This window comes from Juglans microcarpa x Juglans regia, chromosome 4D (assembly GCF_004785595.1).
Source record: "Juglans microcarpa x Juglans regia isolate MS1-56 chromosome 4D, Jm3101_v1.0, whole genome shotgun sequence".
Classification (NCBI taxonomy): domain Eukaryota; kingdom Viridiplantae; phylum Streptophyta; class Magnoliopsida; order Fagales; family Juglandaceae; genus Juglans; species Juglans microcarpa x Juglans regia.
The window spans coordinates 20,158,616-20,180,193 of NC_054600.1; the positions used below are offsets into that span (position 1 = coordinate 20,158,616).

Here is a 21,578-nt window from a genome sequence, read left to right on the forward strand (position 1 = left end):
CTTTTATGACTGGTTTGGTCTTTACTACTGTTGATATTCTCTATATACAAATGTCCAAGAGATAGTAATCTGCCTAACCAAAAATTCGACCTCACCTTTCACAAAAAGAGACGACTCAACTTCTACAGACAAATATCTAAGAGACGAACTTTTTTTTTTAACTAAATAATAAGAAAAACAATAAGATATATACGAAAAAAACGGATTACAGTTTGGATTAACTCTAGTAGACTTTGAAATATGTGATGGCACGTGAATGTATTACGCTTGTCTCTTTTTAGCTATAAAAGTCATATCTAAAAGATATGATGGTGGCAATTCCGGTGATTCGGCACATGTGGCAAGAAAAGCTGCTGGAAGGGGTGGCATGTGAAGACTATGCGCAGTTATGAGCGGCGTGTGAGGAATACGCGCAGTGATTTTCGTAAAACCACTATTATCCTCTGAATGATTTGCAGCTTAAGAATCTTCTTGTGCTGTGTATGTCTCTCAAGAGTTGACGGAAAACTGTAAATCTATCTTTTTAGGCTTTAAAGGAAACGAAAACAAACTCAGAAAAAAAAAAAATTAACTTAATAGACAAAGTGGATAGATGGATAAAGGGAGGAAGGAGAAGGAATTCCGGCGAAACTCAGATCTGGAAGCTTTTTACAAGAAAGAGTTTGCTCGGGATTTTTTGATAATATTCTTTATTTTAAACTTTATATTTTTAATTATTTTTATTAATGTTACACGTGTTAAGAAATATCATATGTCAACTGATATTGATTTAAAATGGATTTAATAAATGCCTACAAAAAATGCATTTAATAATTGAGACTGAAAATGATGGAATATAATTTCTCGTATACCAAACGTTGTGGGTGGGAAAATTAATTTATTTTCAGTACACCATATTATTAAAAAAAATATATAAAAAATCATGGAAAATTGAAATGTCAACAATCACACGGTAAAATTTAACCCAAAATAATAAATTACTCGACCTTATAAAAAATATATTTAATGAAATTATATATATATATATATAAAAAAATTATAGATCGACATGACGTACCACGTTGGAAACTTAAAAGTTTTCTTTTTATAATTTGTTTTAGGGACCCAAATACTTCTTTATTTTGTATGTTTAAAGTTTAAACAGTAAAGATGTTACACTTACTATTTATATTATTAAAATTGAAATATTATATCTATAAATTATAAAAAGTTATCATTTGTGTTATTAATTAACATCTAATGATCAACATTATCTTATATCTCTTGTTTTCTTATTTTTATTTATAATTTTTAATAGTCGGAGATAGTTTTAAAGAATAGAAAATAAAAGAGTAATATGAGATATAATGATTTATTATATAAGTACTGTACATTCATTTTAAAAAAGAATTGAATCCATTATAAAAAAAATTAATTTTTTTATTATAAATATTATTTTTCAAAATAAAATATTAACAATTCAAAATGTATCTTTTAAAAAAAGAAAATAGAAAAAAAAAAGAAAAAAAGAAAGGAAATCGAATTCTAATTCGCATTCTCATAACTCTCACAGAAAGTACACGTTACCTTCGGCACAAGTTGTCATAAAAACATTGTTCTGGTTAACAGTGTTGTTTTCCTAAAGCTGCGAAAGTCATCCCCATTGGCAAAGCTAATCCTACGCTACCCTCTTTCTCTATTTTTCCCTCTGTAGAAATTGAAGCTCCAGGCCGCAAATCTTTCGTTCTTCACCGGGTCTTGGCTTCGAGGTAACAAAGACTTCTCTTTCCTCTATCTATCCGAAGGGATATTTAAAACAGTTAGAGTTATTGCATAGATTTAAGCATAATTTACGGTAAATCGCTTCGAATTTTGGTTTAACTTTGAAATTATTGAATACCCGTTATTTCTGAGGTTGAATTCCTAGTGGGTGTTGTTTTGAAGCCGAACAATTGTAGTCTTTGTTCGGTTTGAGGATGCTTTGTTTTCAGGCTGAAAGTGCCGATTTGATTTTCGTTATGCTGCTTTATATTTCTATTTTATATTGTTTGTACATGAATTAGCAGAAGAGTGCTTGGTTGTGATTGTAGGATTTGATTTACCATGTGCTGAAAAACCAATGTTGGTTGCTGTATTGCCATCACGGGTCCGGGATTTTATGCTACATAAGCAGAAACGAATGTGGGTTTTACTTGAAAAGAGCTTTGTTGAAATCTTACTGTTTTAGGCGCGGATCATATGTCAATGGAGAAAGTTGTTTTTCTCCAATCAAATTTGGTTCGTCTTTAAGGTCGTTAAATTTCTTTGAATTTCTGAATGATGGAGATATGCTATCATAGATCTCATATTTTTAAACGTGCTTTTAGTAAATTATTCTTTTAAAAATATAGCTTAAAGAATTCAATTTGTGTACATGGTGCGTTCCCTCACCCAAATTCTCAGTTCATTTGCCGACTTCCTATTTCTTTTTTGATAATTGTGTTTGGGCTTTTTTTATTCCCTACCAGAGTGAAGCTGACTTCCTATTTCTAGCAATTGGATTCTGGAGTTTGAGGAATGAGGTTGACCTGGTGTTGGGCATAGCATAGTTTTCAAAACGGGAATCACCCAGTGATCAGCAATGGATGGTATTGCATATAGGGCTTGTGATATCATTTTTTTGGGGTTAATTGCATTTCCCCTCCATGAACTAGCACCTCATTCTCACTTACACCTATGAACTTTCAAATGCTTAGTTTTAAACCGAAGGTTATTATTTATTTTCTTTTTATACATATTTCTGTCCAAATTAATGGTGGTTTTCAATGAAGGGGGGGGGAACTGATGCTCAAACTACAAAATGAGATCCGAGTTGCACTGACTCAAAGTATATGGGTGTAAGGAAGAATGAACTGGTTGTTCAAGGGGAAAAATGTTATTAGGCTTTTATCCTCTTTTTTTTTTTTTTTTTTTTGTGAGTGCATTATATCATGATGTAAACTCCGTTCTTCCCTATCTTCATGCTTTTGTTTAAATTGTTTCCATGGAATTAATCACAAATTTGTGATAGCCCTTTGAGACCATTACTATCTTTAGGTGGTACCCTCAGTGGCCTCCTCCTCTTCATCAGACCTCACATGTCAGCCACACACATAAATTTTATTACTTTTCAAACTAGAAATCACTCAGAAAGCAACAACTATTCCCTTTTCCATTGTTGTGAGGGGTGGGCAATGACTCCCTCGGGTCAGTTGCTAGTTGTTGTTGGCGGCCGAACAAATGAGGATTGAGAACCCTATAGTTGTATGACCCCTGAACTGACCTAAGTCTTCTAGCCACACAAACCGAGCCAACACCATAGTCTGTTGGTCAGTTGGTTGATTTTAGATTGTGAGTGACTGATCAATTCTTGGAGAGGCTGATCTATGCCATTAGAGGCTGTTAAGGAGGATGGGCTAGTGGAATTGAAGAAGAAAGAGGCATGTACAGGTGGTAAAGGAGAGAAAGAGACTTGAGATACTCCATGACCTTTGTTCTTTGAAGAAGAGAGGCTCTGTTTTGTGGTGGAGAGGGGTGCAATTAGATTACAAATGACGAGAAACTGTAATTTAAAACCGACACCTGTCCCAACGGATTTAAGAAGTCAAAGTATAGGTGTTTTTCGTCATGGTATTTGACTGTTCAGATCAGGTCGGCCTTTCAGGGAGTTTGCTTGCCATTCATTGTTGTATGGCCTTCCCCCCTTCATAATTATATATTTGTGGGCAATGGAATTGGAAGGACTCCTCTTCTTCACGCAGTTATAGATCAGCCTAAAAAAAATGTTGCCATTGTTAGTTGTGATGCCTGCAGGCTCCAACTAATAGAAGTTTCATGATGCTTTTGTTTTTGCCTTCAAATGCACTGTGAATCTTTGAAAGACGTATATAGTGACTTCAATTTCATTAATATTCATTTGAACGTTGGTTTGTTGTTAATGCCTTAATTCATTGGCAATGGCTTTCTTCTCTTTCATCGCATCCTCTATTTTGATGTTTCAGATTGCATATCTCAATACTGCTCGAGTACAGTGGAGAATCATAAGAAAAGGGATGAAAAAGTGATTATTATGTCTGGGCTGATTGAAGGTCTTCCAGACGCCGTTGCTCTTAGGTGCCTTGCACGGGTCCCTTTCTACCTGCATCCTAAGTTGGAGCTTGTTTCTCGATCCTGGCAAGCTGCAATTCGGAGCTCTGAACTATTTAAAGCTCGACAGGAGGTTGGTGCAACAGAGGATCTATTATGTGTGTGCGCTTTTGACCCAGAAAATTTATGGCAGCTTTTTGACCCTCTCCACGACCTTTGGATTACACTCCCAGTCCTCCCCTCCAAAATTAGGCACCTTGCCCACTTTGGTGCTGTCTCCACTGCAGGAAAGCTGTTTGTGCTTGGTGGTGGTAGTGATGCTGTTGACCCGTTGACTGGTGACCAAGATGGGAGCTTTGCTACCAATGAGGTATGGTCATATGATCTTGTAACTCGGCAGTGGTCTCCTCGTGCATCTATGCCTGTACCTCGTATTATGTTTGCATGCTGCGTTCTGGATGGAAAAATAGTTGTTGCAGGTGGTTTTACCAACTGCCGAAAATCAATTTCTCAGGCAGAAATGTATGATCCAGAGAAGGATGTGTGGATTCCAATACCCGATCTCCACTGCACCCATAATTCAGCCTGTTCCGGGTTGGTGATGGGAGGAAAGGTGCACGTCTTGCACAAAGGCCTGTCCACAGTGCAAGTCTTGGATAATGCGGGGCATGAGTGGACAGTTGAGGACTCTGGCTGGCTTCAGGGTCCAATGGCAATTATTAAGGGTGCACTGTATGTGATGAGTCATGGAATTATTTTCAAACAGGAGGGAAACGTGAGTAAGGTGGTGGTTTCAGCATCCGAGTTCCGGAGGAGAATCGGGTTTGCAATGATTGGGCTAGGAGATGAGCTTTATGTTATAGGGGGAGTTCTTGGCCCTGACCAATGGAACTGGGACATTGAACCAATGTCTGATGTTGATGTTCTGACATTGGGGATTGAGAGACCAACATGGCGTCGGGCTGCTCCGATGACAAGATGCCGCGGAACCATTTTTGGGTGTACACATCTAAGAATTTAGTTCTATAAATTGTTCTGCTGTTCCTTGTGAAAATTATGCTCTTGCTGTGAATTCAGACCCCTTCCCTTTTAGAAACAATGAATGAGCTATTTGCTGTACCTCGTTTCATTTGTAAGCCTCCTTAGCCTTCTTGGCCTTGGTTTTTTGTTGCTGCTTTGTAGTTTCCTGAGGAAGCAGAGTTTTAAGTTTCATTCCTTTCAAGTCGGAATGGCCTGAATTTTTCGTTTCAATGCAGTAATCAGTATACTTCACCCACTGGTTTCGTTTCACCCTAAATTTCGACCCCGGTTGGTTGTAATTTCGCAATTTTTTTTAATCTGATGGTAATTTTGTAAATTTGAATTCGGACGCCATTTCTGTCATTTTGAATTTGAATTGTATTTCTGGAATTTTTTTTAATCTAATATATATATATATATATATATATTAATTTACAAGACAATCCCAACAGAGTTTATTATTTTTAAAATTTCCAAATATCTTCGGTAGAAAAGTCATTTATATTTAATAAAATTTAAAAATTGGACAAAAATAAGAAAAAAGTTTATTTTACTCGTTCAAATTAATTTATCAAATGATATGTGAATGTCGCCCATCTAATTAAAGACGCAACTCTTTTTAAATATTTTATAACGAGAAAATGCCTGATTTATAAATGTGTCTTACAAAGAAAAGCTTCTATGCGGCTTGAAATTATATATTAAATTGTAAATCACTTTTTGATGTAAAATAAATCTGAAGTATATAATATCAGTTTATAAATTTATTTTTTAAAATTTCTTTATAAATCTAACACTTCCATTTTATTGCCCACTTGTAGTGATTGCATCGGAAGAACCAATCTCCCCACCTTTGCCATCTTTGAGCAACATTGATCTAAGTTGAGGGTAACTTGATAAAATGAATAATTATTTTTATCAGTCACTATTTATTATCTCACATCTTATGAAAAAAAATAAAGAAAAAACTATCAAGTGTGAGAATAAATAATGACTGATGATAAGTAAAATCTTGATAAAATAGAGTTTTAAGAGTATCGTTATTTTACAATCCCTATGGGTTGATTCAAGTGATAAATGCCTTAGTCTTAGTGGTTTGCTCCCTCTAAGATCTAAGGTTCGAATCTTCTTGGGTGTAAACAATCTCTAGCACCTATCGAACTTGAGAAATTTTTCTTTTGAATTATCCTAAGTGTACTTATAGAAAATTCTTTACCTAAAGCTTATGCATTCCGGAATTAGTTAGAACGCTATTCTCGGACACCAAGTGTCAATAATAATAATAAAAAAAAAGTATCATTATTTTACAAAGTCACTGTCTATTATTTCAAAGAGATTGTGCGGGATTTAAATATTCTAAAACTGTAAATATAATTTCTTTTTAAAATAAAGTGTTAAAAAAGCTATAAAAAGAGTTGTATCTATAATCTGTCACTATTTTTTCTTTATATAGGATCATGCTACGTAGCATTTCATTATACTTTTATTTTTCATTCATCTTTTTTTCTTTCAATCATATTTGACAAACCTTAATAAAAGATTATCTTAATTTAAAGAAAATCTAAAAAGTTGAAAAAAAAGGTTCATGGTTGTTAAAAAAAGCCACTTACCTTCCAACCACAAAACCCTGAACAGTCAACAAAAGCAAAACACTGAACCACAAAACCCTAGAGGAAAAGAACTTTCCTGTATCTCGTGAGCGAAGAAATGGAGGATGCTCCAATAGAAGACGGAGAGAACCACAAAGATATTGAGGTGGCTCCGGCTCTAATCTCGGTTCATCCGGCCCAGGAATCCGTCGCTGTCACCGTCGGGTCGGAACTCCGTGTCTTCGACCTTCAGTAAGCAGCCTCTACTTTTTCTCTTCGTCTGATTTAAATTCTCGTTACAGTTTCGGATCTTTATTTGAATTGACCCGCATGAAATGCAATGTGTATTGAAATTTCGGAAAATCATAAAAGAACCGCATCTTTTTTCCCCCTTTTAATGGAAATTCTCAGCTGAATACGCATGCCTTTTTTTTTTTCTTTGTTTTAATTTTACGTTGGAATTTAAAATAAAAGGTTGTTTGAGCTTATGAGAAGTTTTTGCTCTGTTTAGTTGCTGAGATGCGAGGGAAATAGAGAGAAAAAAGTTTTGTTATGATGTTTTAATTTCCGTTGGTTAAAATATATTGGGGAAGTCTGCTCGGGTTTGTGAAATTGTTGCTTAAGATACAGTTCAATTCAGGATTTTGTTTTCTCTAATTTTAAATGTTGAAGATTTCAGCAATAAAATTCGGTTTTCTTTTATCTGTTTCTTTTAACTTCCTTTAAGAAATCTATTTTACATAATCTGAGAAAGCTAATGGAGCATATAAATATTTGGATTTGTATAAATTATCCATTATTTTATATACAACGTTCTATATGTTTTTTCCCCTGAATGTTCATTGCATAGAATTAAAAGTTGAGATATATGTTTCCCTGTGTACTTGGGCAACGCCTGTTTACCTGTTTCAATAAAATTATTTTACTTTAAAAAAAAAAATAGAAGACAATGTGTACAATTCCTTACAAAAGCTTTCATGGGGAGTAAAAGCGCAACTTGAGCAACAATTTTACTTTTTTTTTTTTTTTTGTGTTCTTATCACAGTGGAGGTAGTGCAGTTTCTTTGGTGGATGAGTCCCATGGGCCATTTCATAAGGATTCCATTAGAGCTATTCGCTATGGTGCAAACGGGAAACTCTTTGTATCTGCAGGTGATGATAAACTTGTCAAGATATGGTCCACGGAGTCTTGGCACTGCATTTGTACTGTGTAAGTTCTTGAAGCTCGTTTGAGACAATGCATTGTATGTAATACTTTCTCATTACTTGATAGAAGATATCATGAAATTTGTATTTTTACAGCTTTTGTCTGGTGTATGGCTAGATCAGAGACTAGGCACAATGTTTCCACAAATATGCCAAAGCAGATCTGATAATATCTGATTGGGGTAATGTTAGTGTTCAAATGACTTAAGTAGAACCATTGAATAGTGTGTTTGCACCAGTGTCATCTGTGCCATATCTATCACAAAACCACAACTTTGTCTATGGCACTCAGTTCACCCCATGTCTGGTGAACGTTTCTCTTTCCTGTCATGAAGTTTTCCAACTTTTCTAACAGGTCCTCCGAGAAAAGAGTGACTGCAGTTGCCCTGAGCAATGATGGTTTGCATGTCTGTTTTGCTGACAAATTTGGTGTTGTTTGGGTTGTGGACCTGGATAGCGTCGATAGCAATCAAGCTTTAGTCAATAAGAAGGCAGTACAAATGCTTGCTCACTACTGTAGCATCATCACTAGCCTGGTGAGTGTTGCTATTTTTTTTATCTTTACACATGTAATGTGCAAGAGAATCCCCTAATAAAAATTTTATGGTAATGACATATTTAATTCTCCTTTCGTTAATTACCATGATGATTACGCCCTGCCCCCCCTTGCCTCTTGTTTGAGGCATGCATCTGTGTATATCATACTTTTTCTCGAAAGATTTTGGTTTTCTTTGTTTTTTTAGTTACCAGGCAATGAAAGTCGTCAACCAACTTGGGAGCATATGTTCTTCTTATTTTTTTCATTTTTTCCATCTTATTTTTAACCAATGTCAGCAGGGCAATTGATCAACTGTATAATTCTTCATGTTCTTTTTTCCAAGCATACCCATTCTCTCTTTACTAGAAGTTTAGCTGATGTTAGCTTCTCCCCTTTTTCATCCTTGGATGGATTCTTTTCCCCCAATACTGACATGTATACCCTCCCTATCTCCCTATTTATTTTGATACCTACATGATTTTTACATGTTGCTGGCCGCAATTATGCTTTGCAGGAATTTTCACCGGATGGGAGGTTTATTGTTAGTGCTGATCGGGATTTCAAAATTCGTGTAATCCAACTATACTGGCTATTGAATAAGTGAAATAACCAATTTTAACATGGCATCTCTTGACACAACATTAATCTTGTGATAGGTTACTGTGTTTCCCAAGAAGCCTTCAGATGGAGCTCATGAGATACAAAGCTTTTGCCTTGGTCATACTGAGTGAGTGGGATTCTGTGATCAAATGGTTTCTGAATTAGTAGACGAGGATTATAGATTTGGTTGAACTTTTAGGCAAAATGATTATTATGTTTTCATTTTCAGAATTCTTTATTGGGTTGATACCTATTCGTATCTTCAACAACTTAAAAAGTGACGAGGAAGACATATTTCTATTAGCTTATGATAGTTGCCTTGGCCTTTCCCTTTTTAATCTTGATTGTATATTATGTGCAAGCACACTTGTACCTGATATTCATTAACTCTGTAACTTTTTCTGTGTCTATACCTAGATTTGTTTCCTGCCTTGCCTTTGTTTCTACTTCAGAGTACCCCCAGGGATTTCTTGTCTCTGGAAGTGGTGATTCAACAGTGAGTAATCGTGTTAACTTTGAATGATAAAGTCATTTCATTGAGGTGAGTTTTGGACTAAAGGGAGATGCATGTTGTTTGGCAGGTTCGCTTATGGAATATTTCATCTGGATCTCTCCTTGATACTTGTGAAGTTGAAGTGAAGGTATTTTACTTATTCTAAGTATCCCCGAGGTTCCAGCTGACCTCTGTATCCTTCTGAAATGTCACTTTTCTTGTCAAGCTCGATGTAGTTCAGTCATACAAAATATGTCTTCAGATAATGACCTGATTTAGTCATTGCTTACACTACAGGCAGAATTTTGAACAGAATGAGACTAATTAGTCATTAGGGACAAAGGTGATCTTTGGTCTGCACTTATGTGGCATTAGTGGCATGGTATTACCAGATATTCAACAGAGGATTATTTTTCTTTTGGTTGCATTTGCATGAAGAATTTTCAAAATGACCAAATTTGAATACAAATAAAGTTTGATCCCATTAATTTTTTTTTTCCATCTTTTAGAACCTGAGAAATTATGATATTATAGTAGTTACAATAATGATGTCTTGGTAAAAATCTGCCATTAATAAATTTGCAAATGTGGATACATATGAATTTTGGAAGTATTCATTTTCAAAAAGATGTCCACAGTGTTTGCAAATACTGACTTTTTAAATAAATTTCTTATAAGTTGATCCATAACAATTTTCGCAGAAACAAATCTGGATAGAAATATTTGATTGGAAAATTCAACCTTTATCTTAAAAGGAAGGGTAATGATGACAGCGGAGGCGATGACAATATTATTGGGGATGATGGTAGTGTGAAGTAAACTGGTGATGGTTTTGGCATGATGATTGTAAAGTTTGTGTGACATCTCCCCCATTGAATTTGACTTTGGGATTTGAATGCTTGAAAATTTCTAAATTAAAGTTCTCTCATAATTTTAAATTACTTTCTTGTTGACCTAAACAAAAGGAAAACGATGTTAGAAATTCCTAAATTACTTAAGTAATAGGGGTTGGCTCAAGTGGTAAGCGCCTTGATATTGGTGGTATGTTCCCTCTAGGTTTAAGGTTCGAATCCTTGAGTGCAAATAATTTATTGGGGGCATCGGTGAAAAGCTGATGACTTACTTGATTTGTGTGATGGGGGTGCATGACATGGGTCCGGGGTTTAATCGGGTAAAAGACATGTTTTGTTTGCACGGTCTCCAAGATTTCTCGTCATTGAAAAATCTTACAAAATCTTTCATCCAAACAAAGCATAATATAAAACATAACGGTAACTGGTTCAGATTTATAAAGTAGGAGGCACGATTTTCTTAGCTTTCTGCCATTTGTCAGGTTGTTTACTTGGTTCAATTTTCACTTGCTTCCAGGCTGGTCTTTTAGAGTCTAATAGAAGAGGAGAGGAATGCAATTCCGCTATTACTGATCTTTGCACCATCCCAGATTGTACAATGATTGCGGTCGCTATTCAAAGGCAACTCCCCAAGTCTCAAGATTATTATGTCCCTATGATAATTTATTTTTGGGATTGTTTTCACTTGTTAACGTTTTGGATTGTAGCTTGCAAGGAATAGTGCTGTTGAGCTGTGACCTTTCTGCTCGAACCCTTTCAATTGCAAAGGTAAGAAACTAAACCTCTAGACCAATATTGAACAGTAGCATAGTGCAACACTCGGGATGAACAGACTGCCTCAGGGTTTTTTATTTAGTAGTCCCTGATGTCCCAGGGGATTTCTTGATCGATCTTGCTTGGCATCAACACGAATGTGTAATTGCTGCATCCTGTTCTGCCTCTCAGCAATCAATTTTAGGACTACATTCCATCTTTTATGTCAGCTGTTGGAGGAAAACTTACAGACATGTATCATCAAAATATACAAAATTTGTGATTTTTCTATATCACCCATTTGATTCTTCCAGGTGGTTTCAATCATGGGAGAGACATTCATTCCTACAAGCTCAAGGGCTAGCTTTTCTGCGGGACTATTGTGGATGGTAGCAGGTGTCTCTAACTTGCGTGGTTTCGATCATCCTTCTTTGGCTCGGGTTAGGATTATCTCAGGTTTTAACAAAAGCAACCTCGACCCTCAAGAGTTTGAACCAATCGTCTTGAAAGATAATGAGATTCCTGGCGGATATAAACTGCTTGAAAAGTTGCAGGGAAGTGTGGCGGTGGAGGAAAAGGTTTTCCTGGCAGCTGCTGAAGCTGTGAAAGCAGCAATGAGCAATTTGCTAGTTAAAAAGCAGTACTCTGTGGAGAAACGAGAATTTAGAAAGAGAACTAGAAATGATAGAAAAACCAAACAGTGATCTCGCTGTGGCACTGATTATTCTGAAACTGATTTTTGGAGCAACTGGGTTTGATCTATTGAGTGGGAGGCCTTTCTTTTCTTTTTTAAATTTTATTTATGCAACTCCAAAACAAAAATCATGGGCGTTGATCCTTGTAGTGTTCTCCATTTCTTCAATTTAAAGAATGAAATAAATATAAAAATGAGATGGAAAAAATCAACTAAAACTTGAAAAAAAACTTGGACTTTTAAAAAAAGTTTTTTTTTTAATATCAAATCAACTTAAAAACGAAAACACAAAACCCAGTACATTAAATTTAAAGTACGATGACATTTTGAAAGGAAGGTCAACATAAAAAAAAAAAAAAAAAAAAAAAAAAGATTTTAGAAGACCATAAAAAGAACTGCAATTGGAAAAAAAAAAAAAAAGATTTTAGAAGACCATAAAAAGAACTGCAATTGAAAAAAAAAAAAAAAAAAGTTGCCATCCACAAAGGTTGTCGAGTCACCTAGGGCAATCAAGCCTATGAGGCACCAATCCACAAAGTTGGTCTAGGGTGGCCCGGGTGGCTCATTCGCGGGGGCCACCCAAAAGGTCATGGCCTGATCTATCAGCAGTCACCTCTGTGGATTGCCCCTTGGCTAGGGCCATGTCTGGGCCCATCAAAGGTAGTCCTTTAGAGGACTACCTGCCACGAAGATGACACTCTATTAATGTTGTTTTAATAAGTTATTTTTGAAGCATAAAATTTTTAATTTTTGCTAATTTTTTTAGCTTTTAGTATTTTTACTTTTATCACTTTGGTTTCAAATTTTAGTTGATTTTTCTTCATTTGGTATCTTTTTATTTTATTTTTAAAATTTTGACTATATAAGCATTTTTTTAATCATATAATAAGGTGATATTGAATGGAGGGATAACTTGAATTTTAAGATTCAAGAAATATCACAAGGATTATTATTATTATTATTCAAAATATTTATTTTAAGGACTCGTTTGAAATTGGGGAATTTACCCAAAAATATAAGATGTGAAATTTATATTTCTTTCATAACACTGCATTCTCTAAGGAATCAAAAGAGAACATAATTTAATTAATTTAGCCACCATCTGGATCGGCTAGCCAAAGGCAGAGCACATAACTAAGGTTGTCCTGTACGTTGTTGTATTCGGGATGAATACCACCAAATGCCTGTTTTTCTTCATGTCCAACTTGGGATTGCTAGCAGACAAATAAAAGTAAATCTTTCTATATATATATATATATATATACACAGAGACATGGTTTTAATCTCTTTATATTCTTTCTATTTGATGGGATGGATCAGTAAGGGTGCTTTGGATTGTTGTGTTGTTTAAACTTGCAACTTTCATTCATTTACAAGCGGAAAAAAAAGAAAAGACAACAATGGATAAGATTTATGGAGTCCCGAATTATTGAGGAAGGTTCGTTACTTCATAGGTCTGTCTGCAAGAGGACTACACGGTATACTCTCTCTCTCTCTCTCTCTCTATATATATATATATATTATTTTACTCTTTATATTCCTCCCATTTCTTCTCAGTTCGATTGCCATTAATTGATATCATTATAGAGGCCATGATGTCACCATTTTTGCTACTACAAAAATAGGACATTATAATTATAACTCAACCGATTTATTTTTACCAATTAGCAAAGGTGGGAAATCTTCATTATGACTAAATTTGGTTTGGATCTTCAAGAATTTCTCAGCTTAGAGTACTAGTGAGATATAGAAATATAAAATAATTCTTATAACATTTTTTGAGCATTTAATGATATCGATGAGATTCACAGACAAGTCAAATCCTCTCAATTTCACTTAAAATGAATACAATATAAAGAAAAATTCTACTCAACATTCTCACATAACCACACATGACACCACATATGATTTTTTAATTTTTTTTCCTTTACCAAATGTGTAGTATACCATATATAGATGATGATCAGTAAAAAAACTCAATTAATTTGAAAGGAATAAAACTAAAAACAAATTTAAAAAAATAAAAATAAAATAAGTAGATAGCATGGCATATATCCATTTCAGTCTATTTCAGTCTATCCATTTCAGATCATATTCTAAGATTTACGTGGAAAATAATAAATACAATAAAATCATTTTGTTTTCTGTCCCAACTCAGTTCTCGATCGAACAAAAACTCTAAAATTATAGTCTTTGTCTGCCATAGTCCCCAAATAATCTTTGACATTTGGGTTTTACTACTATCACCCTATTTCAGAAGGCCTACCAATACCCCATGTATATATAGTAATAATAATTGTATTTGGAAATTAAAGAAATTCAGGAAATTGAGAGGTCAATCTCATCCTACTTGGTGCCAACACCATTCCCACTCAATGTTACGTGTAATCTCAATTTCAATGCTTGGAGGGTTGCCTTTTAAGTGGTTTTGTCAATATATATCTTGTACCATCATTTTGGACCAGTTAATACTCTATTTCCCGGTTATTGCCTTGGCAATATATATCATGTAGCATGAATCATGCAAATGACACTTGGCAGTACGCTGAAAGAGACTTCCACTTGTTTCATAGGCATTGATGGGCATGCATGCTGGATAATATTAATTTAATATACATATTATATATGTATTTATTTTCTTCTGATTCATAATATATATGTATTTAAATCTAGGAAGAAGGGGATATGATAGAACCCCGACCATCAGTTACATGTAGTTGATATGATAAGAAGTTAATTTATAAATAATAATAAAATAATTTAAATTATTATATTTTATGAGATTCTAAAAAATGAGAACGAAATGGTTGAATAAAAATTATAAAATTATAATATTATTTTTATTTTAAAATTTAAAAAAATCGAATTATTTTTTATGTTTTGTTGAAGAATTTGTAAAAATTATAATGAATAAATAATGATTAGATAAAAAAAATTAAAAAATTAAAACATTAAAATTAAAAAATATTTATATTTAAATAATATTTAAATGTTGAGATAAAAGAAAAAAAAAAAAAAAAAAAAGACATGGATTGAGTTTATCAGTAAAACCAAATAGGCCTTAGTGGGTCCCTGTTGTCCAGCTTCCGATAGCAAGTTTTCACGTAGCACTAAAAGACAATCTGAAACTATGCCACCAACTCTCTTGAGATATATTTATTCATCTTTAAGATTTATGGGGGGCTGAATTCAGATATAATTGATGTGGTCGAGACTGCATGTGACATGTGTCCCGTACGTGTAAAGAAAGTGATGGAATACTGAATAGATAAGGCCACGAATACTTGAAGAAAATCGAGTCATTATATTGGTGAGTGACAGGTAGCGTCGTTGAAAATGTTGCTAGCTAGGTTTTGTGTAAAAAGACTGTACAAATATTTTGATCATAAAAAAAATTAATTTATAAATTAATATATAAAATTTGATATAAAATTATTTTTATTATAAAATAAATTCAACATATAATTTAATTTATAAATTTATTTTTATAAAATAATTTTTATGAGTATTATATAACTTAAAGGAAAGATATTTATAAAGAAAATATTACTTTTACCGCTATCGCTAATTTTTATCGTTGTGAGTTATTTATTTTTTTTTTACTTAATGATTAAGTAAGTATTTTTTAATAATATTATGAATTTTTTATTTTTTAAAATATATTTAAATGTGTTAAAAAAACACATGTAAAAAAATATAAAATTCATCCAAAATTATTAGCAAAATCTCCCAGCGATAAAAGTAACACCGCTCTATTTATAATCGTAAATTGTGTCAGACTAATCAACTTATATAAAAGCTTTTTAACTTTTGAGGCATTATATATGGGAAGAATCACATGAGGGGGCTAGTGTATGATTGTGTCTAACCAACTAAATTAAAGCAATTAAGTTTCAAAGAATTAGGAAGATGATGTCATGATGATGCTTTTCAAAGAAGATTAAATTATGAACACTATAAAGTCTGGAGAATTAGTTCTTTACGAGATTAGCGTTATTTAAACGTCAGGGGTTTCCCATTACCATGAATATTATTTCTCCGACTGATTGAAAGTTGAAACCACCCCACGGAAGAATCAGACCTTTTTTTATCCCACCTTTCAGAAAGCGGTAAAGTAGTACTAGAATTTAGGACCCTATCATATTTAGCAAGCGGCATTAAATGTACGTACGTGCTGATCATGACATGGGATTTTCATCATCAATTATCCCTCCATCAATACTTGGAGGTTGTATTTACTAGTATATATACACTAGTAAGGCGTTTGCCCCTTGTACGTATTGTCCGGTTGGAGGGAAAATAAAATTTATATAAAAATAAAATCTCTTTACAAAAATATATAATAGTAACAATTCATTAATTAAATAAAAAACTTTTAAAAATAGATTCTGAACAACACCTAATTAAAAATATTATTATTTATATAAATAGACTAACATACAAAATCACCATTCAATTAACAAGTTCATGAGCGTTACATATTTAAAATCACCAAATTTATAAACACAATTTTTTACATAAATATAATCAAGTTTATAAGCAACATAATAATAATAATAATAATGCATGTTGAAGTTATAATCAAATATAATTGTCCAATATATGCATGACATCATACGTATAATGTCGTTTACTATGTAGCAACTAAAAGTCAATAAATCCAAAATTGTTTGTTCAATAAAATAGTCGGATAAAAATAAAATTAATGAGTCGTGTAGCATAAATCAGATTAATAAACCGATCGACGTTACAAATGGCGATCTACAGTGCATGGTAGAAATGATAGAAACATAAATAAGATAGAGATCAAGTAATAATGTAATATGAAATAAATAATTTGGTTTCACTCACCAATTACATGCATGCTAGCTAGCTAGCTGCATGATTTGATCGTCACCACATGATATACATAATTATATACATAACAAGACATACTATTCACTAGCTGCAATTTTTTTTTTTAAAAAAGTGGCTCTACAGCCACCACTGCATTATTGAAGGCTCCCGCTAGTGTATTTCATGTGTTTTTTTTATTTTTTGCCTTTTCACTGGTTGCAATTTAAAAAAAAAAAAAATTAGTGGCTATACAACCACCGCTGCTTTGTTGAGGGCTCCCACTAGTGTATTTCATGTGTTTTTATTTTGTTTTGTTTTTTTTTTCACATGCATTTTTTTAACATTTTTCAATATATATATATTTTTTTAAAATAGACCACATCATTAAAAAATATTTATTTAATTACCAAATAAAAATAAATATAAAAAGGAGGTAGCAGGAAGACTAATATTTTTCAAAAACGATTGTGTCTGCCTAGTATGTATATATATATATATATATATATATATATATATATATATATTTATATATACGTATGAGCTTATATGACTATGTCATACTGCATACACGCCAACCCATCTAAAAAAGTCAGGGTCATTTTTTGTTAATATATTAAAAGAGTTCAAAACTTTTAGAAGATGAGAAAATATATTTATAATTGTAAATTGTGCAACCGTCGTGTAATTATTTTGAAATAAATAAATAAAACATATGACCTACATAAAAAAATTAATTTTTTAATAATAGACCCCACTCTTTTTTAAAGCGATTACGCGACGTTTACATACTTCACGGTTGTATGTAGAATTACTCTTGAAAGATACTATACCGCAAATGATTTTTAATGGTAATTTTTGTAATTATAATAAGCTATTTATGTACTTTTTTGTAAAACTGTAAAATTGAAGACCGAAAAGGGCATAATTGTAATAAGAGTAAGTTACATAGGGGTATATATGGAATAAAAAATATCTAAAGAAAATACTATTTATTACTATTTATCTTACTATTCATATGAGGATAGACACTTTTAAGATATAAGAAATATATTTATATAGGGTTAATTAGTCCATAATGTCAATTAGAGTGGAGAAGCTAGACGTTGAATAAAGGAAAAATAGAAGATTTACGTGGTTGGATATTAAAATTTATAAAAAAGAACTAGGGATAATTAAGAGCGCGCTGTACATGATTGTGTTTAAGATTGAGAGACTAGTCCACTCGAGGCTTAATTCTGTCTCCAAAGTGATGGTCTCGTCCCATCGCTTCTCAAGTGGAGTAAGGATTTGGGTATAATTAAAGCGACTTTAATGGACCATGCAGCACGGCTAATTAAATACGAGTAATGTTATTTATACTTGTTGAATGTGTAAATATCGTACAGTTATTTTAAAAAAATAAAATTTATTATTAAAAAATTAATTTCTTATATAGATTCTGTATTTATTTATTTTTTTTAAATAATTACGCGACATTACATACTTATAATTGTAACTATCATTTCTTACTAAACATTGAACTCAATATATAGTTACCCATAATTTTTATGATCAACCAGTACTCTCGATTGCTATATTATATATAGAGGAGGTTATTGAAAATATATCTTATGTTACCGGCTAGCTATGGTTAATTTTGTACATGATCCTCATGAAATGTTGCTCGATCGCCATCGGACTGTTGAGAGCCTAGCTATTTAATTAGTTATCGGTGATATATCATCGATCGCCTTTGTTACGTTGCTAGCTAGATCGATCGATCGGTGGTCACGAGGTCAAGAGGTGGCTGATAGGTCCGACGTACTAGCTAGCTAGTCGTATATGCATTCCAAGACGTAAACTACATGAGATAGTTGATTTTTTTTTATAAATGTAAAAGAAATTTAACTTTTAGTTATTTTATTTATATAAATTTTTATATTGAAATAGTTATTTTTTTATTATATTATAATAAAATAATATAAGATAAATTTAATTTTGATTATTCACATTAAATCTTTACATTAGATTATCTATTTATTCATTATATAGTAATGAATAATTAATAATTTAAAAAATATTTAATTTTTTTAATTAATAATTTTTTTAATTTTATCATATTTTACTTTTCTACCTATTACTAATTAATAATTATATTCTTATTAAATTAATATATCACTACCTCAAATTAATATACCAATTGTGATAAAATATGTTATAGAAAGAAAGTGAGAAAGAAATAATTAATAAAATATGTATTTAAGTATGTACAATAACTTTTAAATTTAAAAAAACTTTTGAAAGTCATTATAGCTAAATAATATTTAGAATTTAGCTAATCTATTGTGAGCATATTTTACCTTCTAATAATTAACGATAGTGCTACAACCCTCTCTGGGAGTCTCGCATTGTTCTTTCAAGTGTTTTTTTTAAGTTATTTATTATACATATTTTTTAAGACTTTTACATATTTTAAAAAATAAAATAAATTTAGAACATTATTAAAAAATACTTCTTTAATCAAAAAGTTAAAAAATAAATATTTAACAAAATCTATATAAAAAAGGAACTAATTAAAACACATAAAAAAATATACACTAATACAAACGATAATTCCAATAAGAGTTGGGAGCGAAACGCTTAGTATTTTTCAATAATTAAATATTGAATCAATTTAATTTTTAATTAATCCATTAAAAATGCTCTTAGTTGGCTACCAAAGTTCTCCTCTATATCAAGCTGCATTTATTGGATGTGCATGGCAGCTTGTTACAGCTTGCTGAATAATATTATATTCTTAATTTTCAATTTTTTTTTTTTTTTTGATCTTAAAAACAATTTAATCCCAGAGCAATTAATTACAAGACAAATTAAGCTGATAGCTAGCAGCTTGGTTGTCCACTCTAATCTAAAACCTTACTCCTAGCTTTCCAAATCCCAAACTTTTCCAAAAAGACAAGATAGAGGTGGCCTTATTTGTATTTAAAATTTACCTTAATTTATTTTAATTCATCTTATCTTATCATATTATTATAATTTTTTTAAATTTTCACACAAAATATAATAAATAATTCAACTTTTTTAAATTCCAAAATAACTTTTTCAAATTTTTACATAAAATATAATAAATAATTTAACTTTTATTCTACTATTCACAAATTATCTCAACTCATTTCTGAATCTAACACTCCCTAGACAAGATAAAAAAATAAAAATAAAAAATAATTCATCTTATCTTATCATATTATTATAATTTTTTCAAATTTTAACACAAAATATAATAAACAATTCAACATTTTCAAATTTCAAAACAACGTTATCAAATTTTTATACAAAATATAATAAATAATTTAATTTTTATTCTACTATTCATAATTTATCTCAACTCATCTCTAAATCCAAACCACTTCCTGAACAAGACAAAAAAATAAAAATAAAAAATGCAAGCAAGATCAATCATAGCTAGGAACACCAGCCTGACCATATATAATATATATATATGTATATATTCTCTATTATAATAAGTAACTATCTAATTGTGAATAGTAATTTTTTAAAATTTTTTCTTCAAGTCTTGTTTTACCAAAAGACCACTAAAATCCTTGACCATTTGATGTGTAGCTCTCTTGTAGAATTTAATGAAGGATCATGTTTTACCAAAAGATCCTTAAAACCCTTGACAATTTGACGTGTAACTCCCTTGTAGAATTTAACGAAGGATCATGTTTTACCAAAAGGTTATTAAGACCCTTGACTATTTGACGTGTAGCTTTCTTGTAGAATTTAATGAAAGATCATGCTTTATCAAAAGACCCTTTATAGTCCCGCGGTGCACATGAATTGACATCTATTTTTCATGTCTTTTTTGTTCTGACAGTATACTCATTTTCCTTTCTTTTGTTTCAATTTGTTTTAAATAAAAAAATTAAAATGACTTTACTCTTTAGAATAGAAATGCTTTAGAGCATTCTCGTTGTAAAATTTAACTTTAAGTAAATTTAACTAATAAAATACTCAAAACACTTAATATATAATATTAATTATTAATTTAATTAGAATATAATTATTATTAATATTTTAATTAGTAGAACTATAAAATGTGATAAAAATAAAAATTAAAAAAATTATTAAATTAATAATATTTTATTATTATATAGAGAGTAAATAGATAATGATGCAGACCAATATTCATATTTTACAAAAATTTAAATTTATTTTAATCTTATTTTTTATTTTTCTTTAATCCTATAAATTTTTTTCACATAAATAAGTTACTGATTTATTTATTTATTTTTATTTAAATAGATGCGCTCCGAAAATGCACACCGTTTCCAAATATATATAAATACACAGTGGTTTCCCTTGGGTCTTACGATGTTTTTCCATTAATATATTTTTTTTCTTGTCACGTGATCATGTCTCGTTTGACATACAAATTTTCTTTTGTTTTTTTTTTTGAAAATAGAACATAACTTAGTTGAACTAGAGTTATTAATAGAATACTGCTATATAGCATCTACTACAGTGGTATATATAATGCACACATTATAATTTATTAATTTCTTCTCTCTAAATAGATGACTGAAATGATATCACATAAGATATATAAAGTAGCTGCTTAAACAGTGACTTTTCTTAAAATTATTTCTTATTAATAAGGTTATATTTCAAAAGTTCAGTTTTTTTTTATTTTTTACAAAATTGTCAATTCAAAAATTTAATAAATTTCCGTACAAGCGCGCGCGCGTTTATTTCTGCATTCATAACTCCTCAGCGTACGTACAGTACTGAGAGATTCGTCCGAGAGTCTGGACAAAGTACCCACAAAAAGACAAAACTATTTTGCAGGGAGAGAAAATTAGGGATGACTATTATCCAAAATTAAGAAAAGAACGATGTTAATTTGGAAGTTATAAGGGTATTGTCAAAAGACTCA

At 31.5% G+C, this 21,578-nt stretch overlaps 2 protein-coding genes across 4 annotated transcripts; both read left to right on the forward strand.

Moving 5' to 3' along the window:
• The first annotated feature begins 1,565 nt into the window (after positions 1–1,565).
• On the forward strand, positions 1,566–5,299 carry LOC121260683 (F-box/kelch-repeat protein SKIP30). Of its 3 annotated transcripts, XM_041162637.1 has the most exons (3): positions 1,566–1,748; positions 2,790–2,845; positions 3,999–5,299. In XM_041162637.1, exons 2-3 carry the CDS (start codon positions 2,803–2,805, stop codon positions 5,102–5,104), a joined length of 1,149 nt encoding a protein of 382 aa, XP_041018571.1. In that variant the 5' UTR covers positions 1,566–1,748; positions 2,790–2,802; the 3' UTR covers positions 5,105–5,299. The 3 variants fall into 3 exon arrangements, with proteins under 3 accessions (XP_041018571.1, XP_041018573.1, XP_041018574.1); XM_041162639.1 differs by lacking the exon at positions 2,790–2,845; XM_041162640.1 differs by lacking the exons at positions 1,566–1,748; positions 2,790–2,845 and adding an exon at positions 2,114–2,269.
• A 1,409-nt stretch (positions 5,300–6,708) lies between these two features.
• Positions 6,709–11,895, forward strand: LOC121260786 (tRNA (guanine-N(7)-)-methyltransferase non-catalytic subunit wdr4-like). Its single transcript, XM_041162803.1, has 10 exons — positions 6,709–6,944; positions 7,738–7,902; positions 8,254–8,434; positions 8,951–9,007; positions 9,093–9,163; positions 9,454–9,532; positions 9,618–9,677; positions 10,898–11,001; positions 11,088–11,148; positions 11,448–11,895. Exons 1-10 carry the CDS (start codon positions 6,811–6,813, stop codon positions 11,835–11,837), a joined length of 1,302 nt encoding a protein of 433 aa, XP_041018737.1. The 5' UTR covers positions 6,709–6,810; the 3' UTR covers positions 11,838–11,895.
• Positions 11,896–21,578: the final 9,683 nt, after the last annotated feature.